The following is a 20,076-nucleotide window of genomic DNA, read 5'->3' as shown; positions in this document are numbered from 1 at the left end:
TGGCCATTGCAAGAGGCTCCTCCAGAGGGGTCATAGCAGGACTTTGTTGGAAGTAATCTGGCTTAAAGGCATACCCATGAGAGGTGCTTGGAGTACCTTTAAGATCAACCTGAACTTGTTTGTGGCCACCAAGCCTGCCACCGACCTCCGCTCACCCCAATCTTCGTTCAGCTGCCACAGACGTTTGGGGCACACAAAACAATGTGGTAAGGAGTAGCCTAATGCCAAAAACCTCCAGGACAGAGCTACATCCTTAGGAAGCCCTCCGGCCTCAGCACTACCTGGCTGCTGACCGTCAGAGCTTCAAGAGAGCTATAGGTTTCCCTGGGACAGCACAACTGGCAGGTGGATACCGGAGGTTGGAAATTAAAGAGAGCTAGTTGAGCGTTTCCTGTCTTGGGGGTGGAGCCCTCTCATGTAGCACCTGTTCTGTAGGGGTATTGGAAAAAAAAGTTGTTTAGACTGACGATCTTGGCTATTATATTATGCAGTTTTATGTCCATTTGATTAAAGGTGGACATACATTAAAAGATGGCCAAAAGATTCGACAATCCGGTAGATCTCTCTCCGATCAAATCTGATCTGAGAGGGATGGAATCATTGCAACATACTAGGCACAGACCTTCAGCAGATTTCAGCATGAAATCTATTGAAGATCTGTGGAGCTGCACACTGCCTGTTGGTTGGGACCCCCCAGGTCTCTCCCCACCCCAGTACTTATCTTCATTCCACCACCGGTTGCTACTCCCCGTCTTTTCTCCAGGAGCGCCTGTGTTATGTAATAAACACTACAGGCCAAACACGAGAGGTACCATGACATGTACCTTAAATGACCACTAGAGGCCTCTAGTGTTTAGCCTCTAGCGGTTGTCACATGGCACAGGTGTAGTGGGGGAGAAAAGGCAGTTAGGAGCGCCCGGGGGGGTGGAGAGACGACATGCGCCAGCGGACAGGAGAGTGTAAGCTCTGCAGCCAACACTGCACATTGGTCGTCTTGTAATCAAACGCTGCTACTGCCTCGCTCCAACTCGCCATTGTGACATCATCATGCCTTCGTGTGCACCTGCAGAGCGCTTCTGGCTGCATGTGCCTGTGTACTACGGCCCGACTCTGGCGACCTGGGCTGAGCCACGGCAGAGGATTTCGGTATAAAGGAGGGGGACGGAGCAGAAAGCTTGTTGTAATGTTATCAATTATTGTTAGTACAGTTCAGTTGTAATGCTTTTCTTTGTGACTTTAGCGATTGTTGCTATGAGGCTGGCCAAGAAAGGCCCTCTTTACTGCAGGGATAATGACCTGCACAGAGCAGGAGGCTTTTCTGCTCGTTTTCAACATCTGAACTAATCCTGGCAGCACTCTGGCACTCCCATCTGGCAGTTTCTGTTAGAAGCACCTTGGGATGCTTATATTTATAAGCCCATAAAATAAAGTAATCCAGCTAAAAACAACATGACTGCCATTAAACCTTGTAATACATCATTAGGTTTTTCTCAACAGAACTATAATTTCCATTTAAGGAGAATCCATTTACAATACCAGGATCAAGACTAGTACTTACACTGGGAACTGCAAGGACCAAATGTTTACAGCACCATTATTGTGAAAAATTTTACATTTTAAAATACATGTGAACACATACAAATACATCTCTTCCAGAGTAACGCACATCATTAATTAGCTTTTTTTCCCCCCCAAGTCACTGGGGATTACAGTAGGTAGTAAAATTCTGACAAATCTGACAGGTTTTGGACTAATTCATCGCATCATGGGGAGTTGATTTATTTTCAAAAGCACTTACTGAATGGCAGGTTCACAGTCCAACTATAGTGTTCCAACAGTAGGTGTAAGTGTTTGTGTGTCATTTCCAGGGGAGAGGTAAAAGAAATACTAAGACTCCCCCATGAAGAGATGGGCTAGTCCAAAATCTGTCAGATTTCTACTACCTATTGTAAGTGACAGCAACAAGGTGAAAAATAATTCATATTCATTTTACTCTGGAAGAAACACTTATTTGTATGTGTTTACATTTTTCGCAATAGTGGTTCTTTAAATCTAAATTTTTTTATTTTATTTTATTTATTTATTTATTTTTAATTGCAGTCTTCTGCAGTCCAACAATGGACAAAGCTGTAGAAAACGACTTTCTATTTCGAGTTCTGGCCCTCCTTAGCAGATGTGTTGGATGGTGATTGCTTTGTGCGCTACCCTTGCTTTCTAGAGACAGCAGAATACAGAAGGGCTACCTGAGGCCAGTCAAGCAGAGCTGCGGTCATCTGTCCGGTCTGATTACAGTCATCGTCGATGGCCTGTGAGAGGAGAGAGAGAGAGAGATGAGCTGGAGGGCATGGTGTGCGCTATTATCTCAGACAAGCTCCGGGAGGGCGGCTTCCTGCGGGAAACACGGGCGAGCAGCACAGCGTGACGGTACACGTATATGCAGCAAACGTGATGCTGACACCACGCATCACACGTGCAATGCACAGACACCATCGATATGCAGAAACTATGCTCTGTGCATCAGATGCGGCTGCCTGATGCCTCCTATTCATCTCGGCAATAAAACTGGAGATGCACTTCATCTGTTTATGCTGCTTTGTATAACCTGATTTGAAATGATGGCAGTCATTTTATATTTTATTCGTTGGCTTGCTTCTGTGTGTGGCATCTTCTGCTGCTCTGCTGATGCAGGTGAGGAATATTGTGACATAACCATGTCCCACCATAGTAATACCATCGTTAAGTTTGCTGATGACACTACAGTGGTGGGGCTCATATCAGGGGGGGATGAGTCTGCCTATAGGGATGAGGTAGAAAGGCTGGAAATGTGGTGTAGAGACAATAATCTGCTCCTAAATGTAGCTAAAACCAAGGAGCTTATAGTGGATTTTAGGAAGAAGGCAGATGACATTCAGCCACTTATTATAAATGGAAATATTGTAGAAAGGGTCACAGACTTTCGGTTTTTAGGAGTTACTATTAAAGAGGACCTGACTTGGGGGTCACATATTGCTGAAGTAGTGAAAAAGGCACAGAAGAGGCTATATTTTTTAAGGGTGCTTAGGAAGAATAATATTCCTGAGAAATTGTTGGTGTCTTTTTACCGCAGTACAGTGGAGAGTGTCCTAGTCTACGGTCTCTGTGCGTGGTTTTCAAGCTGCACAGTAGCACAGAAAAAGCAGCTTCATAGGGCAATTAAGGTTGCCCAGAGGATAGTGGGCTGTCCTCTTCTTCCATTAGAAGAATTATATACTTCTTTTTGTTTCAGGAATACTAAGAAAATTTTAAGCGATGCCTCACATCCAGGACATGTGTTATTTGAACATCTGCCTTCTGGAAAACGTTTTAGACTTATAAAAACTAAGACAAACAGACTAAAGAACAGTTTTTATCCTTCAGCCATTTCTATGTTAAATGCTGCTAAGTGGCCATGTTGATAAGGGGTGTGTGCAATGCAATGTATGTAAGAATGGAATGTTATGCTGTCTTTGCTTTTGCTGGAAAATTGCACTTAAGAATTTCGTTGTACAATTTCGGTTGTTACAATGACAATAAAGATTTTCTATTTTTCTATTCTATTCTATAACCAGAGTACTGATAACAGGGTTCTGCCACACAGACTGACACTACTCTCACACTTTCCTTGCCTGTTTATAGCGGCTCTAAGGGCCCTTTTCCACTATCAATCGCTAGCGTTTGCGCTGAATGCTAGCGATTGCGATTCAACAAAATCCTTTTTTTCCAGCGATTGCGATTTTGCTATGCACTGCATAGCAAAATAGCGGCAATAATCGCTCCGTGGCACGATCGCACTTTTGTAAAAATCGAATCGCGGTAGTGGAAATTACCTACCGTGATACCTGTGTTATTTAGCAAACTCTAGCGATTTTAAAATCGTTAGCGATTTGCGATTTTGGGATTCAGCAATCGCTCTAGTGGAAAAGGGCCCTAAGGCCCCGTTCACACTGGGGATCGTAAAACGTTAGCAACGATTTGCGTTTTTTTTTAACTGGACATTGCCACGATTTGTGAGCCATCACTATTCGCAATTTTAAAGCATTTAAACCGCTATCACTTCACAATCTCTGCATCCCCCGTGTTTTTGTTTTACGCAAAACGCGAATCACCGGCAATCGCTGCAGTGAGATCACTGCCATCTTACTAATAGTATAAATATGAAAGTTTGGATGTTTGTTACTCGATCACGCAAAAATGGCTGAACGGATTTGAATGAAATTTGGCACACACATAGTACATTACCTGGAATAACATATAGGATACTTTTTATTCCCATAACCAAAAAGGGGGCGGAGACAAGTACAAATTTCACTGGGAAAATGTAAACAGCAGCCATTCTTACACTGTTAATGGTAGGGTTCTCAAACTTTGCACAGTTGGTCGCTGGGTGACTGGGATTAATATTCAGAAAAGTGGGTGGAGCCTGCAAAAGCCAATCAAAATTCACCTATTGATTTTCAAGGAGAATATTTAATTGCTGCCATTCTTACACTGTTAATGGCACAAGCCTCAAACCTGGTACAGTTGCTCATTGGGTGACGGGGGTTCAAATTCAGAAAAGGGGTGGAGCCACAAACAGCCAACCAGATTGGTTTCATTTCAATGCAAATTATTGATGACAAATACCCCAAAGCTCACAAACTTGGTCATTGAGTAATTGTGTGTTAGGGTTAGTAGAAGTGGGCGGAGCCAATACCAGCCAAATACATACACGGGCAACCAGCTAGCATACTATCAATTACACTAGCGTTTATAAAGCGCTAGCGATCACCAGCGATTAGGAAAATGCACGTAAATTGCCCCAGTGTGAATGGGAGCTAATGTTATGTGTCCATGTGCACCATGCGCATACACCAGCATAAGCTGTCTGCATGCTGACAAACATACAGGTTAGCTGTAGGGATAACAGTTGTGCCTGGATGAGTAAATCTGTGAATGCATTTGTTTGAACATTTGCATGTGAGTGTGCGAAGGGTTAATTGATTTTTGCTGTTTCTAGCCACACCCCCTTCAGCACCTCCCTTTCCCTAATAATTTATTTAATGTCCTAACTAGAGGCGATGTGCCTGGATATATGTATGTTTATTCTTATCATTGACCCCTGTGGCTAGGGTCCAATTCGGTGCACTCCCCCCTTCCCCTGTATGTTTGTCAGCATGCAGACAGCTTATGCTGGTGTATGCGCATGGTGCACATGGACACATAACATTAGCTCCCTTGTGCGATTGGTAAGATGCACTGTCTTTCCCAGGAGAGGAAGTTAGGATGTGTGCTCCTAATCCATTGATAGGTTTGATGCAATGAATGTGTTTGCATGTCTGCACTATGCATGTTAGAGGGCCAGAGTTAGGACACCTATGTTTACCTGGGTACTTCTACGCAGTATAGGTGACTAAGCATAAGAATGCATTCTTCTGTGAACTAAAACCCTGGCTTTTAATTTAGCTGTAGGGATAACAGTTGTGCCTGGATGAGTAAATCTGTGAATGCATTTGTTTGAACATTTGCATGTAAGTGTGCGAAGGGTTAATTGATTTTTTCATCGACATGGAGAGGATCGGAATGACGTCATGGGAAGTCCTGATTCACCCCATAGCGCAGCCTGGCGGCGATTGAGCAGGCTGCGCTGAGGATCTGGGGGGGGTGTTTTGCAGTGCGTAGCGGCGGTGGCGATCAAATTACACACACAGCTATCAAAGTGCTAGCTGCACGTTTTAAAAGAAAAAAAATTTTAAAAAAAAAGGCCCACCAGGGGCTGAGATATCCACCGCGACGGTAATGGACTATACTGCTAAGGTGGTTAAGGAGTAAAAACCTAGGCATGCAAAGTGGTTAATGGCTTTCCTGAGGAAGCTGGCAGGTGGCTACGAAACAAGGTGGGAGCTACTGTATATGTCCAGGGTCTGACTAGGTAACTTGTGTACATGACCATTAATGGTTTCAGATGTGCCAAAAGCAAGAGTTGTGGCTCGTGCAAAACATCAGTACATTAAATTCTAAACCTGAACGCGTCTTTACGTTATATTCCCATAATCACTAGCATACCACAACTCACATGGAGAGAGAGCGGCCCAGTCCTGTGAGCCAATCACATTGTCTCCAGTGTACAGTGCTTCTGATGTAGCAACAACAGCTTGTTTGATTTTCTACATCAAAGCAGTCACTCTATTTTTCATTTACCGTTAATAGAAAAGCTGAAATGAATTGTGCTGTAAGTGCAAAAGCTACACTCAGGATTCAAGAGAGGGATTTTTTTATTTGTTACGATAAGATGAAGTGTGATCTAGACTCTCAGGGAGATGTATCCATAACATGGCCATTCCCAGACATCACCATGCCTCACCTGCTTTCCCAGCACCACCAGGTTGACGTTCTCCTTCTTGGCCACAGCAGCCAGGATCTTGGAGACCTGAAATGGTCCGATGGATTCTGCATCCTTAGCGGGTATGTCTACGTGGATGCCGCGGTCGGCCCCCATGGCCAGCGCCGTCCTGATGGTCTCCTGTGGTAAGAGCATTACAATAGGTCAGAACAAACATTCACTAACTCAAGCAACAGAAGATCTCTGGTCGCTAAAGATAAACACCATGTGAGCTTTAGTAACCAATATGTGGGTGTGGCCACCCCCGCTGTATATAAATTAAAGCTGACAGACAGGAGTTCTTTACTCCTCATGCATCTTCTCTGCATCCATGTCGCCCTACTTCCCCCAACAAACACAAATTCACACCGAAGCTCTTCCAGTGCTGGACCCATACGGGGGCTTCTGACAAGTACCCTGGTGTCTTCTGGAGACGGGTCACCTTGTCATTACAGGGTCTTGTGCAGTGTTTTCTAGGAAGAGCATGATGTGGTGCAGTAAACACTCTTTCACTTCCCTGACCACTACTGGGAAAGGGGAGGGGCACAACTTACCACATGTAGTCTTCCCCCTGGCATTTAGGTAAATGGCAGAGGGCAGGTCTAAGAGAAGGATTACAGCTAAGGGGCTTCTAGGATGGGGCATCAGAGGTTGTAGAGGAGGGTGGGGCTAGCCTGGTACCCTACCTTACTCATTTTTAAAGGGGGCTTAGATGCTTTCCTTACGTTGAAAGAAATCCATGGCTACAATTACTAGGTAATGCCTAATGATGTTGATCCGGGATTTTATCTGATTGCCATCTGGAGTCGGGAAGGATTTTTTTCCCTTTTGGGGCTAATTGGACCATGCCTTGTAAGGGTTTTTCGCCTTCCTCTGGATCAACAGGGATATGTGAGGGAGCAGGCTGGAGTACTTTGTTCTCTGGTTGAACTCAATGGACGTATGTCTTTTTTTTCAACCCGAATAACTATGTAGCTATTTTTTCCGAACGGGGAGAGGTGTGGGTATTTCCCACAAAGCATGGATCACAGACAGCAAACTGTCAGGCCCTTGGTCATAACATCACACTGTGGGAGGGGTTTGCTACAATATCAGCTTTACAGACCCCCCTGATAATTTATTTGAGGAAAGGTAAAGATTTCTCATGGGAAAGGAGTATCAACGATGAAGTTCTATCCTGGGTTAAAGTTCCTCGTTAAAATGGATGCTGATTGGAGGATGTGGAGAGAGGTTCATCAGGTTGTATTTTATATATTTCACTAGTACGTAGGCTTCCATTTTCATGGACACCATCCCCACTGCAGCTCCGCTCAGGGACGGTAATTGCACAAATTGTTCAGTGTAGTCTATAAAGAGCTGCAGAAAACGTGTCAATGCTGTATAAGTGCCTACTGTACAATAACAATAATACTAATAATAATAGCAGCTGAAGCGTCGGCTCCAAGTCAGCTTCCATCTGCAGACAGAGGATTTTATTGGCATTTCACAAATGCTTATTGCAAAGCTCATTGATTAGATTACTACAACCTAATCATCCATCCCATAATAGCTGGAACTGTGTGCTCAGTATTACTCAGAGTAATAATGGCCGCTGGAAACGCTGACACGGGTGTTCTGGAGTCACGTATAGCGGGAGTTTTACAGCCAATCCACTATAAGCTGAAATGTCACCTCTGTTCTTCATGGGGGATTCTCAGCAAGGCTTTTATTCTTTATAAAGATAGTCCCTAAAAAGGATTTAAACAATTATGCTGGCCAGCTTCCCTGCTCCCTACACAGTTTTTTGGCAGTTGGACAGAGCCACTGCCTTTCACTAAGTGCTCTTGAAAATAAATATATCGCTGTGAATACCCCTATGAAGAGATGGACTGGTCCAAAACCTGTCACTTCTGTCAGATTTCTACTACCTACTGTAAGTGACGGCCACATAGGAGAAAAGTCATTTATGGCTCATTTTACTCTGGGAAAAAAAATGTACTTATTTGTATGTTTGCACATATTTAAAATTTTACAGTTTTTCGCTGTAGTGACCCTTTAATGTTCGCCTTGCAGCACTGGGTCCCCGGTCAAAATCCCAGCTAGGGCACTATCTGCATGGAGTTTGTATGTTCAAACAGTGTCTGTGAGGGTTTCCTCTAGGCACTCCAGTTTCCTCCCACATCCCAAAAACATCCAGATAAGTTAATTTGCTTCCGCCTTAATAATTGGCCCTAGACGACAATGGACAGACTATGGTAGGAATTACATTGTGACATGACTATGTACTCTGTTAAATGCTGCAGAAGATTTCAGTGCTATGTAAATACATAACAATAATATGGTAGGACATTAGACTATGACAGGATTAGATTGTGGGCTCCTCAGAGGACAGTAACACTCTGTAAAGTGCTGGAGAAGATGTCAGTGCTATATACATAAATAATAATATGGTAGGACATTAGACTAGGACTATGGCAGGATTTGATTGCGAGTTCCTCTGAGGGACAGTCAGTGACATGGCTATGTACTCTGTAAAGTGCTGCAGAAGATGTCAGTGCTATATAAATACATAATAATACTATGGTAAGTCATAAGAGTATGACTATAATAATAAGAACTCCTCTGAGGACAGTCAGTGACATGACTATGTATTCTGTAATGTGCTGCAGAAGATGGCAGGACAGTAACACTCGATAAAGTGCAAGGTCAGTGCAATCTAAATACATCCCTAGTGTCTGTTCCCCATAATGGCCGTGATACCGTAATCTTACACTGTCCTTATACCCATAAACCCCTCTAGTTGCAGTTCTGGACTAATCAGCAATTCAGCACACCCAGTAACCATGGTGCTGTCAGTATCGCGGCAGGGTGGCCTGTTTTTATATCTGCTCATAAATCAAATAAGTCATCTGAAAGAGGTTTGTGGTAAATGCTAGTAATTTACAGATCTGAACTGCTTTTTCTATCAATCTCCCTTTAAGCCCAAACCATCAGGATAATCACAGGAAGAGTTAACGATTGGTGTCTAATTCTGTGGGTTTAAGGTGAAAATGAGGCGGTAATAGGAAGCTGCGGCGGCGGATCCACACCTGAGCGGAGGGGCCCAGCAGGAGGTTAAATAGCTCGCCTGTCTCTCCTGGAGCAGACGTCACTCCTGGATACTGTATACTGTAATTAAGTCTGTGTGCTCAGGTCCCGCGCTCTGTCACCAGGCTCTGACAATTCCCTCCTCTCCCCACAGACCAGGTAACAGGATTAGACAGACGGGCAGATGCGCGCGAGGTAATGGTACGCCGACGGGCACTGCGGCTGCATGCAAATGAGGCCGATCCCAGCGTGAGGGCATCTTGTAACATACAGATTACTCGCACCGCCATGTTAGCTGAACCGGCTCCATTAGGCCATATAGTCCTTTTTTTAACATGAGAAAAAATATAGGAAATAAAAAACCTGCGGGCCTCACGCCGAGGGATTCAAGGTCACACATCCTCCGCCAGCAAAAGGCTTGGCAGGAAGCGACTCCGATCCCTCCGCTATAGCGGGTGCCAGGCGAGTCAGTGAGACAAAAGCTGAACTGGCGCTGCTTAACACGACAACGCCGGGCGCGAGATGTACTAATCGGCACCCTGTCCGCCTCAGAAGACGGGCCTGCGACTCGCTGACATTCACCAGGCGGAGGAGGGGGGAAGCGGCCCGCACCGTCTTTCTGAGTCATTAACCAGAGAGGATGATGGGAGGGATGCAGAGAAGTGATGAAATCGAGAAAGAAGATTGGGAGGACAATATGGGTGACAGGAAGGCAGAGATGGGAAAAGCAGTGACATTAACAGAAGGAAAACATTATGGGAAAAGGTAATCTTGTTCTGAGGGGCTGACGGCACAGGCTGATGGAATGAGTTAGAGGGGCTTAAAGGGGAATTCTAGATTCTCAAAGAAGAAAAAGTGAGGCTGAGACATCCAGGAAACAGCAAGCAAAGGCAAGCAGAAGTGGAGATGCAGGCCAGAGCAATCAGCTCTCCTATCCTTCATCCTGGTCCCCTCCTCACACTTCCCAAGACTTCTCACGAGCTTAGCACTCCTCTATACTGTACTCCCAGGATTCACCATCCTCTAAGCCTCAAACATTCAGGCCGCTTTTACACCTGCCTTGCAAGTGTGCGTTGTTAACCTGTTTTGCAGTAGGGTAACACAACGACAATGCAAGGTAATGGGGCCTAGCACACTTACAGCGTTGCGTTGGAAGTGCCCGATCGGACGCCGTCCCACCACATAGTCAACATTGTGTTATTGTCGGACTTCCACAGTGACGGAATGCATGCAAGTCAAGGGACGCATGTGTAGAACACCACCACAATTACGATGAGAAACGCAGGAATCCTAGTGGCATACTCCCTGTCCAGCAGGGACGACTCGCCCACTCCCTGTCCAGCAGGGACGACTCGCCCACTCCCTGTCCAGCAGGGACGACTCGCCCACTCCCTGTCCAGCAGGGACGACTCGCCCACTCCCTGTCCAGCAGGGACGACTCGCCCACTCCCTGTCCAGCAGGGACGACTCGCCCTCTCCCTGTCCAGCAGGGACGACTCGCCCTCTCCCTGTCCAGCAGGGACGACTCGCCCTCTCCCTGTCCAGCAGGGACGACTCGCCCTCTCCCTGTCCAGCAGGGACGACTCGCCCTCTCCCTGTCCAGCAGGGACGACTCGCCCTCTCCCTGTCCAGCAGGGACGACTCGCCCTCTCCCTGTCCAGCAGGGACGACTCGCCCTCTCCCTGTCCAGCAGGGACGACTCGCCCTCTCCCTGTCCAGCAGGGACGACTCGCCCTCTCCCTGTCCAGCAGGGACGACTCGCCCTCTCCCTGTCCAGCAGGGACGACTCGCCCTCTCCCTGTCCAGCAGGGACGACTCGCCCTCTCCCTGTCCAGCAGGGACGACTCGCCCTCTCCCTGTCCAGCAGGGACGACTCGCCCTCTCCCTGTCCAGCAGGGACGACTCGCCCTCTCCCTGTCCAGCAGGGACGACTCGCCCTCTCCCTGTCCAGCAGGGACGACTCGCCCTCTCCCTGTCCAGCAGGGACGACTCGCCCTCTCCCTGTCCAGCAGGGACGACTCGCCCTCTCCCTGTCCAGCAGGGACGACTCGCCCTCTCCCTGTCCAGCAGGGACGACTCGCCCTCTCCCTGTCCAGCAGGGACGACTCGCCCTCTCCCTGTCCAGCAGGGACGACTCGCCCTCTCCCTGTCCAGCAGGGACGACTCGCCCACTCCCTGTCCAGCAGGGACCACTCGCCCACTCCCTGTCCAGCAGGGACTACCCACTTCCTGTCCAGCCGGGACTACTCGCCCACTTCCTGTCCAGCAGGGACTACCCACTTCCTGTCCAGCAGGGACTACTCGCCCACTTCCTGTCCAGCAGGGACTACTCGCCCACTTCCTGTCCAGCAGGGACTACTCGCCCACTTCCTGTCCAGCAGGGACTACTCGCCCACTTCCTGTCCAGCAGGGACTACTCGCCCACTTCCTGTCCAGCAGGGACTACTCGCCCACTTCCTGTCCAGCAGGGACTACTCGCCCACTTCCTGTCCAGCAGGGACTACTCGCCCACTTCCTGTCCAGCAGGGACTACTCGCCCACTTCCTGTCCAGCAGGCAGTACCCACAGTACTCGCCCACTTCCTATCCAGCAGGAAGTAGGTCACTGGGTGAGGGAGGGGATGCGCTACACAAATAACCCTGTCGGCGCACTCTGCCACAGGGTCATATGAATGTAGAATTTGTGTTGCAGTGCGATTCTATGGGGGCGGAGCATCGCAATGCAATAGCCAGGTGTAAAACCAGCCTCAAGTGTACCCTGCTCAAATAAAAAAAAAAAAAAAAAAAGTTTTCGATTTTTCAGAACAGAGCATTTTTATAGAATTGCGCACAATCAGATCATTTTCATGCATTGTGCGTGGCGACCTTTAACTTTTTGGGGACCGCCCGTAGTAAGTCCTACGCCACACTTGTGGCAGTCTAAGCCTGATGTGGCGTAGGATTTATGCCACCTGCCATTTTCGCTCCCGACGCGATCATGCACACCCGAGACGGGAGATTAAGCTGGCAAATGACAGCAGACATCTCCCCTCAGTGATCAGGAGCCATCGTGATTGGCTCTGATCACTTGATCACTACGATCGCCCGGCGGATCGTAGTCATCACTATTACAGCAGCGGCGGTAGGAGGGGAAGAAGAGGATCCACTCACCTTCCTGTGGTTCCCCCGGCGATTGGCGCTCCCCTCCGCTCTGGCCTGCATCTCCGCTCACCTGACGTAGGCGTCAGGTCCTGGCTTGATGGCGTCATCGAGCCGCGACCCGGAACTTAACGGCAGTGCGAGCGAGGATGTCGGCCAGAGCGGAGGGGGCTAGAGCTGCTCATCGCTGGAGCCTGGAAAGTGAGTAAAGGCTGCTGGCAATACGGAGGACACCTGGCTACAGGGGGGGCACCATGTCTAGCTAGCCCTACCAGGGATCCGGCTGCCTGACCCCCATCCCCCCCGCATGTAAAATGGCCTGGTCCTTAAAGGGGGGGTTAGACAGCCGGTCCCCAAAGGGTTAAGATGCGTACACACACATACAATTTTGATTGATCAATTACTGTCCGGTTTTATTACGCCCATGTAGTCTGAGGGTCAACAGATTGTGAATGCTATAAGCAGATTGTGTAGGTTAAGCTCTCAAACGACAAGAAAGTGGTAAAATTGTCCAATTAAATATGGATGTGTACCAGGCTTAAAGCAAGGCGTGGATTACACTACAGCCTAATATGCCAATCTGATCAATCCCTTCCCCATTGGAATTTGATCCCACATAGTGATCAATTCCTACACACTTCAGGTTTGATACTGACCCAAGTAGGGGAAAGGCTTTGGATAGCATAGCGCAGGACTGGGCAATCTTTATGCGGCCTAAGCTGAATGCCGCGGACCACAAGCAGCATTCTTTACATTTCAACCCCCCTCCCTCCCTGCAGAGCTGCGGGCCCGGCTATAGGGGATTTGAAACTTACCTTCAATCACCACTTCCAGTGTCGTGTCTCCATGGCAACAGGACGTGACACGATGTGACGTCGGGACGTGCCAGTGTGTAAGACGCTGGCACATCACGTCATGTGAGACGCGACACGGGAAGCGGTGAATGAAGGCGAGTTTCAAATCCCCCACAGCCCACTCACAACTCTGCAGGGAGGGGGATCCATCCGCCTGTTGCGGGCTGGTGTAGCAGTGCACTTAGGCCAGATCCGGCCCATGGGCCGTAATTTACCCAGCGCTGGCATAGAGCCTGCCCTGTCCCCAGCCCCGATTCTAAGGGCGTGCAAACTGTGCGGCTGCCCTAAGTGCTGATGGAGGGGGGTACCGTGGCTGTGGGAAGGGTGGCCCAACTTCTCCCTCCCTTCCTCTCTCGGGGGCCGCCCTACGTGCTTCCCCGTTTGCTGCAGAGTTAGCACAGGGAAGCGATGTGAACAGCAACTCGCCTCCCTGCGATCCAATCGCCGATCACTTGCCGCTGGTCTCCTCTGCATAGCTGCTTATACACACTCTACTTCCTGCTAATCAGGAAGTAGAGAGTGTGTATCAGCGGCTATGCACAGACCAGCAGCAAGTGAGCGGTGATTGGAACGCAGGGAGGTGAGTTGCTCTTTACATCGCTTCCCGGTGCCCTAACTCTGCAGCTGAGGGGGGAGCATGGAGGGGGCCCCAGGTGGAGAGGAAAAAAGGGAGAACTCGGGCCACCCTTCCCACGGCCGACTCCCCCCTCCATTATGGGGAGCATCTACCTATCGAACCTATACTGGGGGATCCTACCTATCTAGCCTATACTGGGGGATCCTACCTATCTAACCTATACTGGGGGATCCTACCTATCTAACCTATACTAGGGACACCTTCCTATCTAACCTATACTAGGGACACCTTCCTAACCTATACTGGAGGCACCTACCTATCTAACCTATACTGGGGGATCCTACCTATCTAACCTATACTGGGGGATCCTACCTATCTAACCTATACTGGGGGATCCTACCTATCTAACCTATACTAGGGACACCTTCCTAATCTATACTGGAGGCACCTACCTATCTAACCTATACTGGGGGATCCTACCCATCTAGCCTATAGTGGGGCACCTACCTATCTAGCCTTACAACTAACCGCAATTTTTTACAGCCTCGCCCTAGGTGTAATTTAGCCTACAAACTGCCCTGCCTGTCCCGTAATTTCCTGTGTCGTCTTTGGTTGAAGTTGTTGCCCAACTCTGTTCCTCTTCATTTGCACATCATTCACATTACTGATGTACTGCAGGGCACACTAACTGCACAAGGCGCGATACTCTGTGCTGACTTTAGTATCTGTTTGCGCATCAGGCCTATTGCTTCTTGTAATTAGCATTCTGGTTCTGCCAAAATTGCTTGTGTTGTTGGAGATTGTGATTGTATTACGCACTAACTATAGAGGTATTTCTACCGTTGGACATTCCTGCAGCACTATGCAGGTCCTTTGCTTGTGTTTACGAACGCCACACTGCAAGGAAAGCTTAGATAGGTTGCAGAAATCGAAAACGTCTCTAAACAAAGGTAGGCTGGTGGAGGCTTTGATCTTTTCCGTGACATTTTACGGCTTTGAAAGCCGGACGGAGGAAAAGCGGGAGAGCATATTGATGCCTTTGAACTGCTGTGATGGAGAAGAACTTTGGAAGACCAAGATAGCAAACAAGTGGAATGTCGTCCAAAGTTAACCTTCTCTCTGCAAGCACGAATGACAGAGGAAAATAGGGCTCTGGAGTTAGTACAAAAATCATCTGACTCCTCAGTTTATTGAAACCGCCGACTCCAGGTACCTAAAACTGCTCAGACTCCTCGACTTTGACTCCACAGCCCTGGAAGAAATGTCCCACCTCTGTGGAGAAGTTCCTTTAAAGCAGACTTCTGGGTACAGATCTGCAAAGCTGTGGGAAGATAACACTATATACTGGGCTTCCATGGGGAAGGGGGGGCTCTCTGATCATCCTCTTCACCCCACATTTATGCGCACTTATTCCACAGCGCACCCTCATGCTGCTATGTCCCTGACAGCTACCACACCCCCATCTGAGCACCTGAATAGTAGGGAATACTGTAAGTAACTACTTTAGGACCACGCTAGTTGAAATCTACGCCCTGTTTTAAAGGCTATCTGGCTGCCAGGGGGTAGATTTCAACTCACCACTGCTGCACACATCCGCTGTTTACGTCGCTCCCGCCGCTGAATCCTCGTAGTCTCCCTCCGCAGCTCACTCGCTCTGCCTGTCTCTATGACAGCAGAGCCCTGTAAACCGGTCAGGAGCGATTTCATGGTTGGCTCCCGGCCCTGTCTTTTAATGTAAGCAGCTTCCATTGGCTTACATTGAAAGACAGGGTCAGAAGCCAATGAAAGCGGCTCCTGACCGGCTCATAGGAACTCTGCTGTCATAGAGACGGCAGAGTGGGTGGCCCAGGTTCCCGACGTGCGGCGGTGATGGCGGCGATTGATCGGGGTTTCGCCGTTTCTGTTGCAGCTGTCTCTGGTCCTTAAAGGGGCAGAGACTGCTGGTACTTAAGTGGTTAAAGACCACCTTGATTGACAGGATGGCTATCCAACTAATTCTGAGGTGTCTAAAAGTTGCAGAACGGACAGCCCCGAAGAGTCTGCATCAACCAACCAATATGGACAATGGTGCAGAGAAAAAGATGGCTGCTGATCAAAGAGAGGAAAGCGAGGGACGATCATTGGTTTTGCAAATTTGCTTTCAATCGCAAATCTTTATTTTGATTAAGGTATTCCATCACTCTACCCTAATCAACCTATTAATATACACCCCCTCTGCTGCCTCCAAGTCCCCTCCATAACCCGTCAGTTTAAAAAGGAACCCCAAGGTGGTAGACATATGGAGGCTGCCCTTTAAACAATACCAGTTGCCTGGCAGTCCTGCTCATCCTTCTGGTCAGTAGCACCTGAAACAAGCATGCAGATAATCTTGTCAGACTTCAGCCAAAACACCTGCTAGGCCGGGATTAGGCTACAGATATTTTATTATTTAGTATTTATATAGCGCTGTCATCTTCCGCAGAGCTGTACAGAGTACATAGTCATGTCGCTTAACTATCCATCAGAGGAGTGCACATTCTAATCCCTGTCATAGTCATATGTCTATGTATGTATCGTGTAGTGCACACATTGGGCCAATTTTTAGGGGGAAGTCAATGAACTTACCTGTATGTTTTTGGGATGTAGGAGGAAAACCAACACAGACACAAGGACAAGACAAGACAAACAGCATTTATATTGCGCTTTTCTCCTGGCGGACTCAAAGCGCCAGAGCAGCAGCCGCTAGGACACGCTCTATAGGCAGTAGCAGTGTTAGGGAGACTTGCCTAAGGTCTCCTACTGAATAGGTGCTGGCTTACTGAATAGGCAGAGCCGAGATTCGAACCCAGGTCTCCTGCATCATAGGCAGAGCCACCATCCAGCCACAAGGAGAACATACAAACTCCATGCAGATAGTGCCCTGGCTGGGATTCAAATAGGGAACCCAGCGCTGCAAGGAGAGTGCTGCCTGATACTGGAATTATTTTCATTGCTTTGTCCATCTCTATTAGAGACTTGGCAAAAAGCCCTCCTGAGAATAAAAGGATAATAAGTACATAGCAAATCATTTGAAGAGACCAAAAAGATTTTTTTTTATAAAGATGAGCTTTGAGTGCAACAACAACTAGTAAGATCAGTTGTCCAAACAATTAATCTTGCTATTTTGTTGCACGTTTTTATGGGATGTCGTGTCTAAAGATGAACCTCTGAAGATTTGTGAACCAATTTTTGCACTTTGATAAATTCAATATATAAGCTTATCTTTATTAAAAAAAAAAGGTTTTGGTCTCTTGAAATGATTTACTATTTACTTATCCTTGTATTTATACTAGTGTAGTGGCGCACCACTAAGGATACGTTTTTTTCTGGTCTCCTAACCTACATAAAAAGCCCTCCTGAGTTCCAGAGTTCAGAATGGAAATAGCAGGGAGAGTCGGAGGCCCTCCTTAGCGTTAGATGGAAAGTCAGAAGGGAGACTGAACATTGTTAGTGTAGATTGGCTTTAAGCTGCTGTGGGGGGATGTGACTGGTGGAAAGCGGCGGGCTCCCGGAGAGAGGCAGAGAAATGTGCCGGGATCAGTAATGGACAGAGATTTCCTCCACTCTGCTCACTTTTGATGAACAGGAGGAGGAAAAATAAATAAAAAATAAAATGAAATCAAAAGCGGGTCTGAGCTAAAATTACTAGAGCAGAAAAGTAGATGTGACAGGTCTGTTGATTGGATGGTGTGGGGGAAGGGCCGGTCCCGGCAATGGCCAGAGCCGTCCTCATTCACAAGATGAGGAGATAAGAGGCTGCGGACAGGCAGGGAAGCTCTGCGGCACAAATCACACGTCTGTATTGTGCTTCCTGCCTATACGGCTGAGCGCAGCACATCATTCTGAGCTTTACACGCACTGAGTAATGGGCTTCCACTGACATGGGACGCAAATGGGCACTTGACTTAAAAGACGACTATATTTTTAAAACTGCAATCCAGGCAGATGCACAGATGAAAAGTATGAGGAATGCCTTAACTCCCCGATCCCCGGCATTCAGAGAGGCCAGCTGCACAGCACTACCTGAATAATAAGTCATGCTTGTGCCCTGACCTGAGGAATACAAGCTGGGCAAAGCTCCTCCCCTCGGCTGCTGACTGGACAGGGCAAGTCAGCAGCTAACTGGAAACTGAAAGATTTAGAGCTGCCCATTAGGATTAAAGGACCTCTGTCGCCAAAATCTTAACGTTTAAAATATATGTAAACATATACAATTAAGAAGTACGTTTCTTCCAGAGTAAAATGAGCCATAAATTACTTTTCTCCTATGTGGCCGTCACTTACAGTAGGTAGTAGAAATCTGACAGAACCAACAGATTTTGGACTAGCCCATCTCCTCATGGGGGGGGGGGGGGTTTCACAGGGATTTCTTTATTTTCAAAATGCACTTAGTTAATGGCAGTTGCACCGTCCAACTGCCAAAAAAGTGTACGGTGAGCAAGGAGGCTGATCATCATCTTTGTATAAATCTTATTCAGGGAGTGTCTTTATAAAGAATAAAGGCCATGCTGAGAATCCCCCATGAAGAGATGGAGTAGTCCAAAACCTGTCAGTTATGTCAGACTTTTACTACCTACTGTAAGGGACAGCAACAGAAGAGAAAAGTAATGTATGGCTCATTGTATGCCTCTCAAATTTTAAGATTTGTGTGACAGTTCCTCTTTAACCACTTGAGGACTGTGGTGTATAACCCCCCCCCCCAGAGACCAGGCTATTTTTTACTGAATAGGCCACTGCAGCATTAAGGCCTCACTGCAGGACCGCACAACTCAGCGCACATGATGACTGGATGATTTCATCAGACAGGAATCGGCCTGTAGTATATGGGCAGATTCGATTACAGACATATTTATCTCTAATCAGATTCGATTACAGATAAATTTGTCTCTTGGTCGAATCTGCCCATCTTAGTTCTAATGTATGGCCACCTTTAGCGAGTATGCCATTAATACAAACCCAATGCTGCACATATAAGAGTCCAGAGCCTGCCACAATTACTACACAGGAGGTGCAGCAGGTTCCAGCAGCTTCTCATTCCACACAGCACCTGCTACTCAGCAGAATCACCTCCCCATAAAGGGTAAAGAGGTGTAACAAATCTGTTTAAAATTAGGACTGTCTGGAATGTCTTCCAAGTTGTGACAGAGAGCTGAGACACCTAGTGGTGAAAGCGGTTACTGCAGCCTAGACATTTCATAGGCTTGCTATGGAAGTGAATGGATATGCAAATGAGAAACCAGCAGGGGTATGGTATGCCTTTGGTTCATTAGATTATGGTTACCCGATTTACCTCAACTCAGAACTTCAGCTCTGCTCTAATAAAGCTGGCGTGCGTCAAGAAACATTGATTAACGAATTCTCATTAACCACTTCCCGACCGCCTAACGCTGATAGGCGTTGGGAAGGTGGCAGCCCCAGGACCGCGTAACGCCGAAAGGAGTCAAGTCCTGGGGCGAAGTTTTGCAGGGGATCGCGCACGCATCCCGCTTGAGTGACTGAGCTCCGCTCCATCATCAGTCTGCCACTAGCAAAACCGCCGGCTATTTACATTGTACAGCGCTTCGATCTACAGCAGCGCTGTACTGGGGACAGCCGTGTCACTCGGCTGTCCCCTGGAGAGGCTCCTATCGCAATCCCCTCTCATAGGCTGATGCCGATGAGAAGGGATCGCCCTGATTGGCTGGCGGGGGAAGGGAGGGGACTAGTGAAAATAAAAAAAAAGTAAAAAAAATGTATTTAAAAAAAAATACATAAAAGAAAAAAAAAGACAAAAAACATCCCACTAGCGATCAGAGCCCACCAACAGAAAGGGGGGGGGGGGGGTTGTTTCATTTGTGTGCTCAGTAGTATGGCTCTGCAGCAAGGTTGTAAAGCTGCAGAGCACTAATTTGTAAAAAAAAAAATAGCCTGGTCACTTTTGCACAAATTGTTTGGAAAAATCCCTTCGTGGGTTTGAGAATTAAAAGATAAGCACCAGCATAATAACCTTTAAAGAAAAACATTTCTTTGTCACAGCTTACAGAACTTCTTCAATAAATCTGCAGTGTG

The 20,076-nt window shown here is 47.5% G+C and overlaps 1 protein-coding gene across 1 annotated transcript in view; it reads right to left on the bottom strand.

Annotated features, from left to right (window-relative positions):
- The window catches only part of ETFB (electron transfer flavoprotein subunit beta), a 107,120-nt gene that overhangs the window by 29,657 nt on the left and 57,387 nt on the right, over positions 1-20,076 (bottom strand). Inside the window, exons 3-4 of the mRNA XM_068243135.1 lie at positions 6,359-6,517; positions 2,244-2,306 (exon numbers count right to left, since the gene is read on the bottom strand). Of these exons, the coding sequence (XP_068099236.1) occupies positions 2,244-2,306; positions 6,359-6,517 (222 nt within the window). The remainder of the gene's footprint in view (positions 1-2,243; positions 2,307-6,358; positions 6,518-20,076) is intronic.

Source organism: Hyperolius riggenbachi, chromosome 6, assembly GCF_040937935.1.
Source record: "Hyperolius riggenbachi isolate aHypRig1 chromosome 6, aHypRig1.pri, whole genome shotgun sequence".
In the NCBI taxonomy this organism is placed as follows: domain Eukaryota; kingdom Metazoa; phylum Chordata; class Amphibia; order Anura; family Hyperoliidae; genus Hyperolius; species Hyperolius riggenbachi.
Note: the sequence above shows the minus strand (reverse complement) of the source record. Positions and strands in the feature narration are given on the sequence as shown.